The sequence below is a fragment of the Pithys albifrons genome, chromosome 2 (genome assembly GCF_047495875.1).
Source record: "Pithys albifrons albifrons isolate INPA30051 chromosome 2, PitAlb_v1, whole genome shotgun sequence".
In the NCBI taxonomy this organism is placed as follows: domain Eukaryota; kingdom Metazoa; phylum Chordata; class Aves; order Passeriformes; family Thamnophilidae; genus Pithys; species Pithys albifrons.
In genome coordinates this window covers 28809389-28824652 of record NC_092459.1, presented here as the reverse complement: position 1 = coordinate 28824652, position 15264 = coordinate 28809389, and the positions used below count along the sequence as shown (strand labels likewise).

The 15264-nt window shown below is 36.2% G+C and overlaps 1 protein-coding gene across 50 annotated transcripts in view; it reads right to left on the bottom strand.

Moving 5' to 3' along the window:
* RIMS1 (regulating synaptic membrane exocytosis 1) overlaps positions 1 to 15264 on the bottom strand; it is a 319637-nt gene that overhangs the window by 147136 nt on the left and 157237 nt on the right. For 49 of the 50 annotated variants that reach the window (XM_071548592.1, XM_071548593.1, XM_071548547.1 and 46 more), the window contains one exon: positions 13645 to 14516. In XM_071548592.1, the coding sequence (XP_071404693.1) occupies positions 13645 to 14516 (872 nt within the window). The remainder of the gene's footprint in view (positions 1 to 13644; positions 14517 to 15264) is intronic. The other variant, XM_071548568.1, reaches the window with a different exon arrangement.

Genomic DNA, 15264 nt, shown 5'->3' with positions numbered 1-15264 from the left:
AGAAACAACAAAAATAGATCAATGTTACAATCTCCAGATCTCAAAGCTTCCTTCTATGGGGAAGATATTCTAATACAACCACAGGACTCTTAGGTAGCATTAGGTATTTAATATAACATTTTGTATTGTAGCACTATTTAATGTGCTTCTAAAGGTCCTGGCTATTGTGGGAGTTTATCAGTGACCAGAAAAGCCAAACACCACACCTCTCCAAGGAGGGTAAGAAAAAAGGACACAGGAAACTACATATTGGGAGGGTTATGTGGCAAACCCTTCTCGAATTCAGTCCTGAGCACACAAAGGCCAAGAAGGTGACTGGGAACCATCAGCGTAGCTTTAGCAAGGGCATATCATGCCTGACCACTATGGTTTCTGGATCTACAGGCAAGGGGATAGCAGCGGATGTTGGTTAACATAACTCTAGCAAGGCCTTCAACCGAGTTTCTCACAATACTCATCTAGCTAAATCAGACACATATGGATCGACTATGAAGTGAGTGAAAAACTGACATAACCACTTGACTCAAGTCATGGACAAAGGGATGTATTCAACTGGTGGTAAAATAGTAGATACACATTAAAAAAATACCAGAACAAAGATTTATGAGGAAGAATCAAGGCTTTCCTTTACTCAGCTAACAGAACTCCAGACCACAAAATGTTGTCCTGAGATCATAGAAAACTTGATATAGTCTTTGGGTGGGCATCCAGAATTTAACTGATTATTAAAAACATACCTGTTTCTAGTAGGTTTAAGTGCACAGTTTAGCTGAGACTGGGCTAATTAAAACTCTTGCAACAAAAGTGCATCTTCTCTTCAGTAAAGTGCTGCCCAGTGAAGAGGACTGAATATTTATCAGATTTTTTAGCAAAATAGATACAACTTTGCAATAGCAATTGTTGACCATTTACAAGAGAAAGACTTCTGTATATAAATATACAAATTTATATATGCACACACTGAAGAAGTGCTTTCTCTTTTCAACAGATTACCATAGCTCCATGTTTCATTTCTCAGAACTACTGACAAAAATGAGAGGTAAGAAATGAGATGACTGTGTTGAAAAAGATACATAGCTCCTTAAAGAAATGTCTGCCCTCAGACACAATTTACTGATCAAGGGCCTCAAAATACTCTTTTTGTTCCCAACTTTAACTAGTATTTCTAGTTGTTGTGTCACTGCCTCCATAGAGACAGATTTCTCCCAACTTTCATGACCCATAGCACAGTGGATGTGGAAACGCCATATTCCAAGTCCCTTCCGTGACTGTATGAAGTGGTGGTGTGTCAGCCCTGCCTTCGATACCCATGGTCAGTAACAGGCTTGAGCTCACAGCACTGAGTCGCTGCAATCAATTCAGCGTTACAGCCTGTATGAAGAGACTGTAGGCATCTAATCTAACCTGCAGCTGAGATTTCCTGCCAAAGAGAAGCCAAGCAAAAAGTATCATCTTCAAACCTGGACTACAGCAAAATGAGGAGAATCAACCTACGATGACGTCATTACAGTTTATTTAATTCACCCACATGACCTCACCAAAATTCCTTCAAACAGCCTTTTTTTCCCCTTCAAAAACTCTTCACCCCTCTTACAAAATATAAACCAAAAGGCAATGCATGTTCTGAACTAATTCTTGTACAGGCTATGATTGAAAGGTTATACCTCTAAGGGTGATAGACATCCATGTGTCATTATTTTATTCTGTTTATTTCAGGACACATTTGACAACTTAATTCACACTCTTTTTCTTTTCCTTACTGCCTAACATCTGCATGGACATGGTTTAATGTCTGAATCCTTCAACAATTCAGAGTCCTCTCAGATCCTTTAATTCTAAAAATGTCAGATTTAAACTTAGAAATTAAAGCAGCACATATACTGACCATTTCAAAAGGAACCTCTATTAAGTAGCATTTTCTAATACTTTAAAATGTTATATACCATGTAAAGAAACTAAAAAAAATTAATAAAACCACATATCTAAGCGTAGGGTTTAATGGCCACCATGTTTACGCATTGTCAGAAAATTCATTTCTAATCCTTACAATAATTTTCTAGGGCAAAGATTAGGTCCACAATAGAACAGATATGATATGATGGCAACACACCTAATCTATATTTGTTGTTGTAGCTATTTTTTTTAATGGAAATGATGTTGATAGTTCAGAATTTTAAAGGATATATTTGATGGAGCAGTCAAAATGTAGATGGTAGATTTGTCTAAAAAAACCCAACCCTGTTCACTGGCAAAAATTAATGCCTTCATACATGTCTCCTTTCAGTGGCTTTTAGGAATAGTCATTCCCTAAGTCTCTGTTAGTAGTGAGATTTCAGTCTTGGTTACAGGAACAGGTTAACCAACTTGTTCTATAACTGATTTCAGAGCAATTTTTCTGTGGAACAGAGCCAGCAGCAGCACAACTTGCTTCATTCCTAGGCATTCAGTTCAATTCCCATTCACAGTGGGCTGTTTTCCCTCTCCCAGACAGCCTCTGCTTAAGGGCAATGACAGCTCCACTACTGACAAATCCATAATGCCTATCCCATGGGAGGTAACTGAACCTGGGTACACTGACAAGGTTGAGTGGGTTACATAAAAACTAGAAGAAACAGTAAAACACAAAGTTCTGAGACTACATATATTTAAGTTAGTATTTGTAAGTTCTTTTGTGAGGTCCAGTTTTGCCTGTAAGTGCAAGTCACTTTAATACCATATTTTAAGTAAAATCTGAGCCTGCAGAGAATACCAACTCACATGGCATACCATACATTTTCATGTAAACTTACACTAACTTACTATGGTAGATCTCCACAGCACGACAGACAAGAACTGGCTCTATACTTCTGAGCAGCCCAGGGCTATAGGGAGTTGGGAAAGAATGGCTGTTCACCAGGCCTCAGCTCATGGCACTGATAAGTATTCACTGCCAGAGCAGAGGTTTTTGCTCATCTCACAATTCAGTTGAGAACTGCACAAGGGTTAAAGTGAATCAGCTGGGAGGCACTGCTTTGCACAGCATGAGCTTCCTGCGTTGCAAAGCTGTGTGACTCCTACCCAAAACCGACAGGAGACCAGTGCCAGGCTCTGCAATGCCCACCTGAGGTATGGGAGCAGGGCTGAGGCACTCCAAGGACTGTGTCCAGCTGCTTCAGAATTACATTTCTTCTTCTGTGACACCTGCTGATAATCTTTAATGCAGAACATTCTGACTCTCAAAGACTTGACAAAGGCCAAGAATAAACCAAAATTCTTCCAGATTTTATATCTACATGTAGCTCTATGCGCTGCCTCTAACACCACTCTGGGATGTTGCCCTATAACTACACATCATGATCCCTAAAGATCCAGCTGGTGGCATTGGAGTGCATATGAACTCATGCATTCTATTCCATGTAAGCATCTTTATGTATATTCACAAGCATGTATGCCCCTCCCACCCGAAAAAAAAAATCTTCTTCATAATGTTATGAAACTACAATAAAGCAAAGAAAATTAAAACATTTATATATATTATTATGTATTTTCTTTTTGCTCCGGAACTCACTTTACTGCAGCATTCATGAAGCACAAAATATTTATTTAACTACTGTTTCTTATGCATTAGGTCACAGAACAAAATCAGGTCAGAAGGAAATGTTCTTTGGATAAGTAGGAAGAAAAAATGCAACTTCACCAAAAGTATCAGCACAAACACAGAGAGTCATCTGTAAATGTGTGATTCTAAACTTCCCATAATTTTGAAAATCAGGCTCGTGATCCTCAAACAAGAATTCTTTTTCATTGCATCTTTTGGTTGGTTGGTTGGTTGTTGTTTTTTTCCTGAGGAGAGGACTCAACTCATAGAATTAATAACTGCTTCCATAAATTATACTTGGTGTAATTTCCTTATCCAGAATACATCTCATATACCGTCTGCAAGACTGAAACTATAGAACAATGTAAATCTGCCTATGGAAAAAATGCACATGAAAATAAGATCACGGTTTTTAAATTACTGGTTTAAGTAGCAAAGTGTGCCTGCATTTCCAGATTCCCTCTGTGGTAAGAAACTCTCCCGCACAGAGGCGACAGATGAAAGTGAGCTTTGACTGCTCCATCTAGCGGCTCATTAAGCAGAACATGTGGCCTAATGGGTTAAAAAAGGCCACCTGTGCCGTTTTTGTTTTCAAAATATGTACGTACTTTTACTGACCTAACTATATTAAACTTTAATGTAATTTTATTTCGTATTTGTAAATTATTTCTATTTATTAGCTGATTTATGCTATTTAGTTAATACATTTTATTAAGACCAACAAAGTTTTAGAAATTGTTCTTTTGAATTTACAGTAAGTTACACTTATATTTTAATTTACATTTCCAGTGAAAAGATATCTTATATTTTCACTTAAAGAATGAAAGTAGTAACAAGCCAAATATTAAAACATATACACTGTCATAAATTTCAAAGCTTATATCTGATTCAGCAAGTGACTTCTACTCTGTGAATGACAACACCTAAGCAAATCTAGAGCACTACTGAGTTTCAAAGGGAAAAAGAAGTGTCTGCCCTGATATCTGCCCAAGTCTGTTCCATGGCTATTCTAAAAAATACTGAGAACTTGGATCCTTTGAAAAACTAGTATTATTACATGAAGAGGTTGCTTTAAACAGAACACTTTTTCCAAAAATAATTTTGATAATAACTAATTGAAATTGAAGCTCATATTGTAAAGGAAAGAATTACCAAATTGAGGACTTGATTACAAAAAATGGAAGTTTAAAGTATAGAAATTAATGTGTATATGATTAAATAATTAAATACATGCAAGTTAAAATCAGATAAATATGCGATGTGCTCCATTTCCACTTACTACATGTCTGAAAAATTTTGTCTTGAATTACACATATGAATAAGAGGTAGTCAAGGAATATAAAAGAGAGGGAGAACAACTTTATACATGGACAGATAGTGGTAGGACAAGGAGGAATGGTTTTTAATTAAAAGAGAAGAGATTTAGATTAGATGTTAGGAAGAAATTTTTTAGAGGGTGGTGAGGCACTGGAACAAGTTACCCAGAAAAGTTGTGGATGCCCCATCCCCAAGCCAGGTTGGATGGGGCTCTGTGCAACTTGACCTAGTGGGAGGTGTCGCTGTCTATGACAGGGGGGCTGGGACTTGATGATCTTTAATGTCTCTTCCAACCTAAGCCATTCCATGATTCTATGAATATAACCATTTTACTTATCCTTTTACCACACATAGTTCTCACAACTATCTATTCATAGATAAATTAAGTTAGGACCTTATATGCAATAAAAACCTCTATGTAATGGAATTTAAACATACCTTCTTTTCAGAACTGCATTTAAAACTGGAAAATAATGCCATGCTAGGTATGACCCAAGTGAACCATACAACACATGTTTTTCAACTTGCTCAATGGACCAAGTTAGACTTAGTCCTATTTGCATATAAAGTACAGCAAAGCCACAGGTTACAAAGTAAAGAATGTTGATATTTGCTTTTCTAAAACAGAAAAGATCATGTTTACAGAGAAGAAGCAAATGTGAAAAGAAATTGTTCTAAATAAAATGTTTTATTAGAAGTTCCTTCATGGCTTGAAAGAATGGGCTATATAATATTTAATACTGAAGGTCTAAAACAATACTGCTGTAGGCTTTTAACAACTAGAAAGCTCTGCATATACAATTTTTGCAGTTACTCAAGGGCACAACAAATGGAAGAAAAAGGTACTTAGTAATAATATGTGTGTGCATTAAACAAACATACTATTTCATTATCAAGGCAAGTTGGAGTCTACTATGCAATGTACAAACATAAAAAGCTCTGGACTTCACTGAAATTGCAAATTAAACACAAGGCAAGAAAACAGGAGACAAACAAATAAGGAACAATGACTACACTTATACCAGTATATTAGACAGGATCAAATGGATTGTCATTACACTGTGTCCTTAAATAATCCCTGGAACAGTTGTAGCCTGGTTCAGCTGTCACCCTCTGTTTACTACTAGGCAGGAGACAGGCTAAGAATAAACCCTAATAGACAGCTTCCATGTGGCCCTTCTCTTGCAGTATGCAAGAGCTTCATCATATGGAGATGTGCCATGACTCATTACTTGGCCAAAAATGTCAAAGAGTGGGTCTTTAATTTACTAGTACAGTAAACACCACTGAGACCATATGAGATGGGCGCATTTGAAACTTTAATACACATGCTCAGCATCATGGGGGAAATGGAGATAAGAATCAGCTTCAGAGATTCCAAAGTGTAGAGGGGGAGTCCCTAATTTTGAAGCTAATATGTTGTACAGAAGGAGAAAGAAGGAACAAAGAAACCATCAGAGGAATGCAAAAAATATGTGAGCAAAAATGGGAAAACAGATTTCAGAGGGACACTCAGAAGGGACAGAAACAGAATGAAACCATGCATATTTAGTCAAAGGAAAAACAGATATCTTTCTGACACAACCAGTTTTTCCTAGAGATCATTTATCTACATACTGATTTTAGAAAACTAAATTGTTAGAAATAGTTAGAAAACTCAAAATTGTACTTAAAGAAAGAAACTGGAATGGTTCCTGTGTACTTGTGTCATTAAGTGCAGTATTGTAACAAAAAAAAATCAAAAAAGGTATCAGAGAAACAGCACAACATAGTAACCAATAATACTCAGTACCACATGGCGAAACCCTAAGTTTGGACTTAATAGGATGATCAGAATGAATACACTAATAAAAGGACACAGAATAAATATCTTCAGAAAATAACAGAATCGGATGCCTGTTTGTTCCTAGCTAACTCTATAATTAACTAAAATTAATATCAATAAAACTATATGTATTATTCTAGAAGCCAATAATTAATTTACCTTTTTCTTTCACAGGTTTTAATTTTTTACCCAAAGTGGGGCAGATTTCTGATACAGGTGGAAAAAAGCAAAGGTTTGTACTTCAGTCCCAACCCCTAAACTCATCTTTCAATACGCTGCACAGACCATTCACAGTTAGGCAGCTTTACCAAACACAGTTTGGTTCATCCTTCACAGTCTACCTTTGCCTCTGAAGCCTCAGACCATAAGAGTAACAGTAAATTCTGAGTTCACATAACTTTTATGGTGTAGAAAAAAAGTATGCATATAAAAAATGCTGAATAGAAGGAGCGGAGGAAAATATCATCCCCTGGCTGTAACAGCATACCATGTTTCAAGCTAGCTGAGTTTTAACTCCAGTTCACTGCACAGCTGAACTTTGAAAAGCGCTCAGCAGCAAAACTTAGGGCAAGTTTTTCAAAAGGTTTTTCAGCTCTCTGTTAGACCCTTGCAATGTGCTCAATGACCCAGAGCTCACACTGCTCATCTCTCACACCTGTTACCTCCAATGGTTTCTATATGGAAAAAACCTGACTGCTGAATGGTTTTGAGAATTGATCTTTCATGGAGAAACCTAGAGAAACTCTGGATTTCTCTACAGGTCCAAACACTCTCTTAGCTCCTGAAATTAAAGATACCCTGCGTGTTAAGTGTTTTCAAATATAGGACTCCAATCCATCCATGCTTTCGTAGCTGTTCTTTTATAATGAAAACAATCATCTTACTACTGGGAAAATTACTATTAGGACAAATTTTTTGCTATTTCATTAAATAGATGTGCAGAAGAAAGGTAAGTGATAAAGAACAAACAATTAATAAAACCATGAACATTTGAAAAACGAAGCAACACAGAAGACAGATCATGTTCATAGTAATGAAAGGCCTTGCCAATTGCAATAGTTGTAAGAAAGAAATCAAGATTTACCAGTTTGGGACATCCTCTTGATAAGTCAAAATGTACATTTCTTTTTTCCTTTTTCAAAAACTAGATTGTTATTACATAATTTTTTCCTGGAAATGGCTATCAAATGTCACTTAAAGGGTAACACAAAAGGATAGGTACAGATAGGAGCACCATGGATTTACCTTCAAACGATCCCAACTTGGCTCAGCAACTGTAGCAGTATTTCTAACACAGAGCAAGCTCACTGAAGTCTATAAAGAAACTAATTTTTATTTTCAGGAATTCTCCATTTTGACTGAGTAAGAAATTATGATTACAATTATCCTTAACTTTGCCTATTGGTCCTCAGAGTCAACACGGTTTCTGGCAGCAAGCTTCAACTTCCTTAGCACTAACTCAACCCTTCTGGGGAAGAAAGGAGCACTCTCTCAACCTCTTTGTCTCCAGCTTCCTCTTTCTGTTTGCTTTTTTTCCTGTTTGCTTTTTTTCATCTTTCCTTTCTAGTCTATTAGACCCCAATCCACCTCACCTTTCCTTATATATCATGTTTTATAAACCTTGGTGACACCTTGCTGTTTTCTGAAAATTTCCTCCAGCATGTTCACAGCCTTCTTAAGGCAAACTAGAAAAAGAGCCTTATTAGGATTTTAGTGAAAAATTCAGCCACACATCTTACATGAAATCCTCATTTATGCAGTTACATATCTCACTGAAGCGCTGGATATCTTGGCAACAGTATGACTTTTTTCCCCACTCGTGTTTAGCTTATCTCATTTGTATACTCATGCATTTTAAATAATTTCATATAAACAAAACAGATTTCTTACTGCCCAACACTAATTTAACAAGCACTTATTTACAGCTCCATAAGCATTGTAAATAATTGCACCTTCTCAAAAGCACTGAATACTGATAGCATTGCATATTGTTAGCTCTGACCAATATTCTGAAATTAGAGCCATTTTAGTTTATATTTGCATTAAAATCTGAATCAGATGTAGTTCTAAATTGCTGCACAAGGACTAGAAGATAAATTGGAACCAATTCCTAAGAACTAACAAGCTTCCTAGCAAGGAATTTTACACTAAATTGAACTCAGCCACACTTGTAAACAAATTCAACTGCAATTTTAAAACTCCATGCCCATCTCCATGCAAACATATGCTAAAATAAGCTAGCAAATGTTACCGTACAACTTGATGTGCCTACATTCCAGATGGAAAATACCTCAGTGAAAAAGTTTAACTAAAACCATTTTAAACCAGCCTCCTCTTCTCTATAGACTTTTCCGGATATTTTCTTTTAGTCCCTTTATAGACCCTACTGCATGTGTGTGGTTTCTCTCAGACTGCAAGCAAGCTACCTTCCTTGCCAACAAAGCTTACAGAACTTGGAATAAATCACTAGAGCAAAGATTTAATTTATGTTCTCCCTCCCTCAGCAGCACCTCTAAGCAAAACTGCCCAAAGAGACACTCAAAACACCAGAAGATGATGTAGAAAAATGTCAGATCCTCTCCTCCTGGAGCTGAGCCAGCACCGACACGTTTGTCTGCAAATCACAGTGTCCCTTTCTACTTCTGACCTCAACATTCTCTCTTCCTGCTCACAGCCCCCTATCTCACATTGGGCATAAACCAAGAAAATAGAAGCTAACATCCTAAGAATGGAATGAAATTGGGTCACCCTGTTCCTCACAACACTGTATGAAATGCACTATGAATGAAACAATGACACCTTTCCTGAAAGAAAGCACACACTCAGGAGGTTATTTTTCAAATGATGCCAACCAACTCTGTCATGCTTTCCTCACTCCCAAATAAATCTATTACCAAGTATACAGAGTGCATTTTATTTAGATTTTAAACATTTTGCTGACAATATGGGAGTGTTAGACATATTTTCAAGCCCAAACAGTGTGAACAAAATACACATTTAGGCAAATACAGACAATAAGTATGCAAAATGTAAAGCCATTAGCACATTAGTTTACATAAAAGTACAGGACCAGTTTTCCATATCTCTTCACATTGATCCAACTTCCAACATTGTTTTATCTTTCTGTTTCAAAGACTGCATGACAGAATTGTAGAATATCTCTTGTATCTACCATGGGATAAAAGACATTTTGTACAACCTCATCAGGACACATATCCACTAGTTTTATACAAATTCTTAGTTTTCAGCTTTAAAGAAAATATTTTTCCTCAAACTTACTCTAAATACAATTTGCATTTTTCACTGGATGGCAGTAGGCAGAAGCTGCTTTCAGTTTTAAAATGAGGTCTGGATTTCATTTTTAATAGTCTGGTTTATGTTATTCCAGCACGTCTTTGAAGTAAGTATGAATTCACTTTATGCTCTTTTTGCCTTGCCAGGACTTCACTGGAAACAGTCTACCTATTGTTCAACTATTACAGATTGCACAATGAGGGGTCCTACAGCCTCTATTAATAATAGGATGAAAGTGATTATCAGCAATAGCAGTAATGCCTTGCTCAGATTTTTTAAAAAATAAATTTGATATGACCTTTTTGGACACTGTTAAACAGCTCTTTGTATAGATTTATTCCAACATGGAACAACTCAACAAAAAACTTTGGGTTCTCCACCAAAGAAGTAAAATCCTGGTGGATTTTTTTGGAGAGCAAGTATTGCCCAGTGCTTGTGAAACATTATTTTAATAACTTTGAAGAAATACATATCAAAAGGTTAGAGTAAATAGCAGGGGATGTACTAGCTAAAGTAACTTGCCTTTTTCAAGGCGTCTTGCTCTCAGAAGACATGGTAATGCAATACTAACTTGTTTCTAAGAAATACAAATCTTTAAAAGTAACATTTGCACAGTATCTACTTTACATGACATTTTTGGCTATTGATTTTAAATACAATCTTAGCTGCTTTATCTATGTCTTATATTTCTATGGGGTATCATTTTCTTTTAAACATCTGTTTTTCATAGCAACTTCCAACAAGATAGAACTGAAAATAGTACATCTTTATTACTTAGTTGTGGATTGCTTTATACTGGCAGTCACCAAATGCAAACATTAATTTTAAGATCTCCGGGTTTTTTGATGGGGCCATTCAAAGTTGAACAAATTTTATTTGCTATAATTCTATCTTTCTAGCTCCATCTATATTACTTTGGCACCAAGTTTCTGAGAGAGCTGATATTTAGATAAGAGAGGATGAATTCCAGATCCTCCAAGGCTTATAAACTAAAGAATTATAACTTTGGATCTGTGGAGTATCTCTCCCAAATTTCAAGCAAAGAACTAAGAAATGGCAGGTGAAATTCTGTTTGCAACAGTTCTGCTAAATTGTAATGAATGGGATTATGACCACTATTACAACAGGTGTATTTTCAAATTATTTACATACATTTTTTTTAACACTACATCCTTTTACTGTGTCGTATTTTCTTTTAGAGTATTGGAGGATTTCTAAAATATTTTCTTAGGTAATAAAGTTCCCTGCCTTTCCTTCTATTCTCATGAAATATTGCAGATTATTTCAAGTACTGAAGAAAATACAATTGTAAAAATAAGTCTATACTTTACTATCAAAAATGCTTTTGCTTTCTTATTTGTATTTACATTCCCTAGCTTCTTTTTTTGTACTTTATCCCCCACTGTCCTAAAGGCTTTCCACTTACAATCCTTGTCATGGGAAAAGTCATACCAAAAATCAAGAAAAAAAAAGTTACATCTCACAGATATAAAATTAATAAATATACTCCTGTAATTAATGCATTACATACTGCTTCAGATATATATATATGTATACATGTGTATATATATATGTATGTATGTATATGTATATATTTACAACCTGATCAATAACACAGTGCTAGCTTACTGACAATTAAGATATAAGGTCTCAAGGAATGCTCAAAAATGTTAATCAAGTATTGACTTGGCAGTGGTCAGACAGGTCTCTAACATACTCCTAGTAATAATTTTTATTTAAATACTCTTAGAGAGCACTCGGATATCATACAAACCAAGGTCTCCACTTTCCAAAGGAGGAGCCTAAATGTCTGTCTCAGAGGTAGTAACCAAGAACCTGATTCAGTTATTGAGAACTTAAGCCTTTAGCAACATTTGAAACCCTGAAAGCAACTATTGAAAGGTTTTACTTACAAAGAACCATTATTAGAAAAAACTATAATAACATATTGATATCAGTAACTTTCAGCATGCATGGACTTTCACAACAGTGACCTTTCAGTTTACAATAATAACGTACGCTGAATATAGGAAATCCTTTCTACTTCATGAGCAACCTCAAACTGATAAACATAGTGAAAGCAAAATACTAAGATAGAAAGGTAATGTTATATTACAGACTGTTACTACCAACAGAGGGAATCAGGGAAAATGACACAAATCCAAATGTCAGCATAAAATATTGCCATAAAATAAGGGAAAGTGATGCATTCTCCTAGAAAGACAAAATAGTTGAGACTGGAAGGGATCTCTCTAAGTCCTTAGTTCAAACCCTCTTCCTCAAAAGTTTTGTCAGAAGAGCCTCGGGGCCTTCTTCATTTGGGTTTTGAGCATCTCCAAGGATGGACACTGTATAGCATCTCTGTGTGATATGTTCCAGTATTTGACAAAAATAAGTCAAAAAAAGTGAGAGTTTTTTTTATGTCTTAGTGGAATCTGGAATAAGATTTCAGGGCATGATTATCATCCTTCCTTGAAAACAAGCAGAAAAGCAAGCTTTCATATTTTGAATGGAATGCTTAAAAGGTTGAAACAGCCTATTTAGATGGGATAGGTGAAAAATTTTGCCTCTTTTATATGTATACCCGGAGCTTTAGGGGATGATAGGAGACCACAGCATCAGACAAATACAGGCAGACAGGGTAGCATATATGGATTACAGACGTCAGGAAACAGTGCCAGGAACTAAAAGGCAACACAGACAAGCCTTTAGCATTTTCAATATGAATACCAAGAGAAAACTTTCAAGTTACAAACACAGGTAATTAAACCAGACAGCTAAAACCTAATTCCAAAAGACACCAAAAGCTTTCAGCTCACTGTGCTGCCACTTAAAGACAAAGTACAGTTATAAGACAGCTGCTAAGTTCTATCACAGACTTTTCTGACAATGCTTATTTTATATGTTCGCCATTCATGAATTTAACTTCTTCAGCCAGAAGGAAGCACACAGTGTACCACAACTTATTTCTTACTGTTGAGTATTACCATCAACAAATGATGACAAACTCAAATAACAGATTTTAAACACACTTCTTAGCTCAGGAGAAGATTCATGTAGACAACAACTTTGTTAATTCTCATTTCTTCTCTACATAACACTCCCCCTGTCTCCATATCTTGTCCTTATTAACAATGAACTCTGGCAAATTTTTGATTTTTTATTGAATGTAGTAAAACCTTGCATCTCTTAAGACTGAGGTGTCAGTAAGAATATGGTGATTTATACTGGTCTTCTCTGATTATTACAGAGCTCACTCTTCATTTCAATTCATCCACAGAAAACTATTCTACATACAGACAAAAGAGTGAAGTAATGACCAAAGAAGTACAGATATCATTGAGAGAATAAACTAGAACCCTTAAATTCTGTCAGTTCTAGGTGAAAGAGGGAAGAGAAAGAAAAAGAAAGTCATCAGCTGATGCTACCTGTAACCACCTCATCTAAGAATGCAGAAGGAAACATGTAAAGCAAATGTAATCAGGTATAAGACACTTCTCGGTCAGGGAAAAAAGTCAAGGGGAAATAGAAAGGAGTATGATTAAAAAAAGAGGCAAAAGAGAGAGAAAAATACAGATTTTTTTTTTTCCCAAACCATGGCCATGTGCATAATATACAGAAAAGTCCTTACCTTTTTCACTGACACTTTCACTTTCTATCTCCACATCTTCACAGCTAGTATATTCTGGTGTTGATGCCCCTTCTTCCTCTGAGCTACTAACTGACATCTGCCTTTTCTTTCCGCCTCTTTTTGCTCTATGAGGCTTTGGAGGGGATGGCCGCACTGATTCCGACTGGTCAGAGCTAAGGGAATCATTCCTTAGCATGGTCTCCATTTTCTCCCGCTTTGCTTTTCGCATGAGAATAGCAGAGCTAGGATCAAGGCGGCTCTGTTTTATAAAGGACTCGTGGTTCTTGTATTCTACGTGTTCTATAGGAACTGGACTATGCCTGGGAGTTGGTGGGCTATGATTAGTTAATTGTTTAGAAACAGAAATTCTTACATCACCTGTTCTGTCTATAGAGTACGACCTCTGAGTTTCCACAAGAGATTTTCTGTCCTGAGTTCCCTGTAATTGTGAGCGTTTTCCTAATTTATTCTCAGGTACCTCCGCTTCCTCCATTTCTGTGTGTGGCAAAGCTACATCACTGTGTCTTCTCTCGTGTCGTGCTTTAGAAACTTTTGCATGCATGCGCATCTGCTGTTCCTCAGGATGCGGCTTTACAGGGTATCTTGCCAGATTGGGGTCACTCCTGTAACGTGTATGATATTCATCTTCCTTCCTCTGTTTTTCATCATCAGGCACTTTGCCTTCCTCAGGTTTCTCTGGCAAGTCTGGGTAGTCCTGTGACTTGCCTTTCTCCAGCCTTCTGCCTTCATGCCGCTCTTTACGCTCCCTGTCATCTGTTGGTCCTTCTTTCGGAAGTGAGGATTTTGGCACACGCTTACGCTCACTCTTTAAACCTTTGCCATTCTGGTCTGAAACCAACACTGCCTTCTTCCTACAATGAAAAGGAGTACAGTAATATGAAGGATTGACTGGAAAGTAGAAATACTTGCATACACTATTACAGAAACCAGATTACAACTAAAGATGTTATGGCAAAAGAGAAAAGTGGCAGATCCATTAACATCATTTAAATCTATTAATCCTTCCATCTTACTTCTACTTTCTAACAGCAAATGACTTTCAAAGTCCATAAAAAAAACAAATTATATATGGTCCAATTAATGAGTAAAGTCAAAAAGAATATTAACATTTACCCATGTTAGTTGGAAGACTCAAGGTTGTCTCTATAGTAACTATAGCACTGTGACAGAGTACTGGAGTATGTTCTCCATTTTTCTGGCAGCAGTCATGAGAGTTACAGACCAACCACACAATTTGAATGCCCTGCCAGTACAGATATAAATTCCATGAAATGGAGTACCTTGCACAATAATATTATAGAAAGAAGTAATATGAATATAAAAAATGCAAAAAAACAATGTATCGAGAAACAATATTTGACCCAGTTTGCTCTACACTATTAAAACTCTAAAAAGAAGTGCCATTTTATAAGCATATACAGAAAAGCAAATTGATTCCTTGATGTACATTAACGGCATTTCTTTCTCTAGTAAAAAAGAGGATGAAAAATTTATTTCTCTACACAGAAAGTACAAAACAAAGAATAATGAAGCTTCATGAAAATTGTATTGTCTCCTCTTTCATATTCTGCTCTGGGAAAATAAGCAAGCTGAAGAATC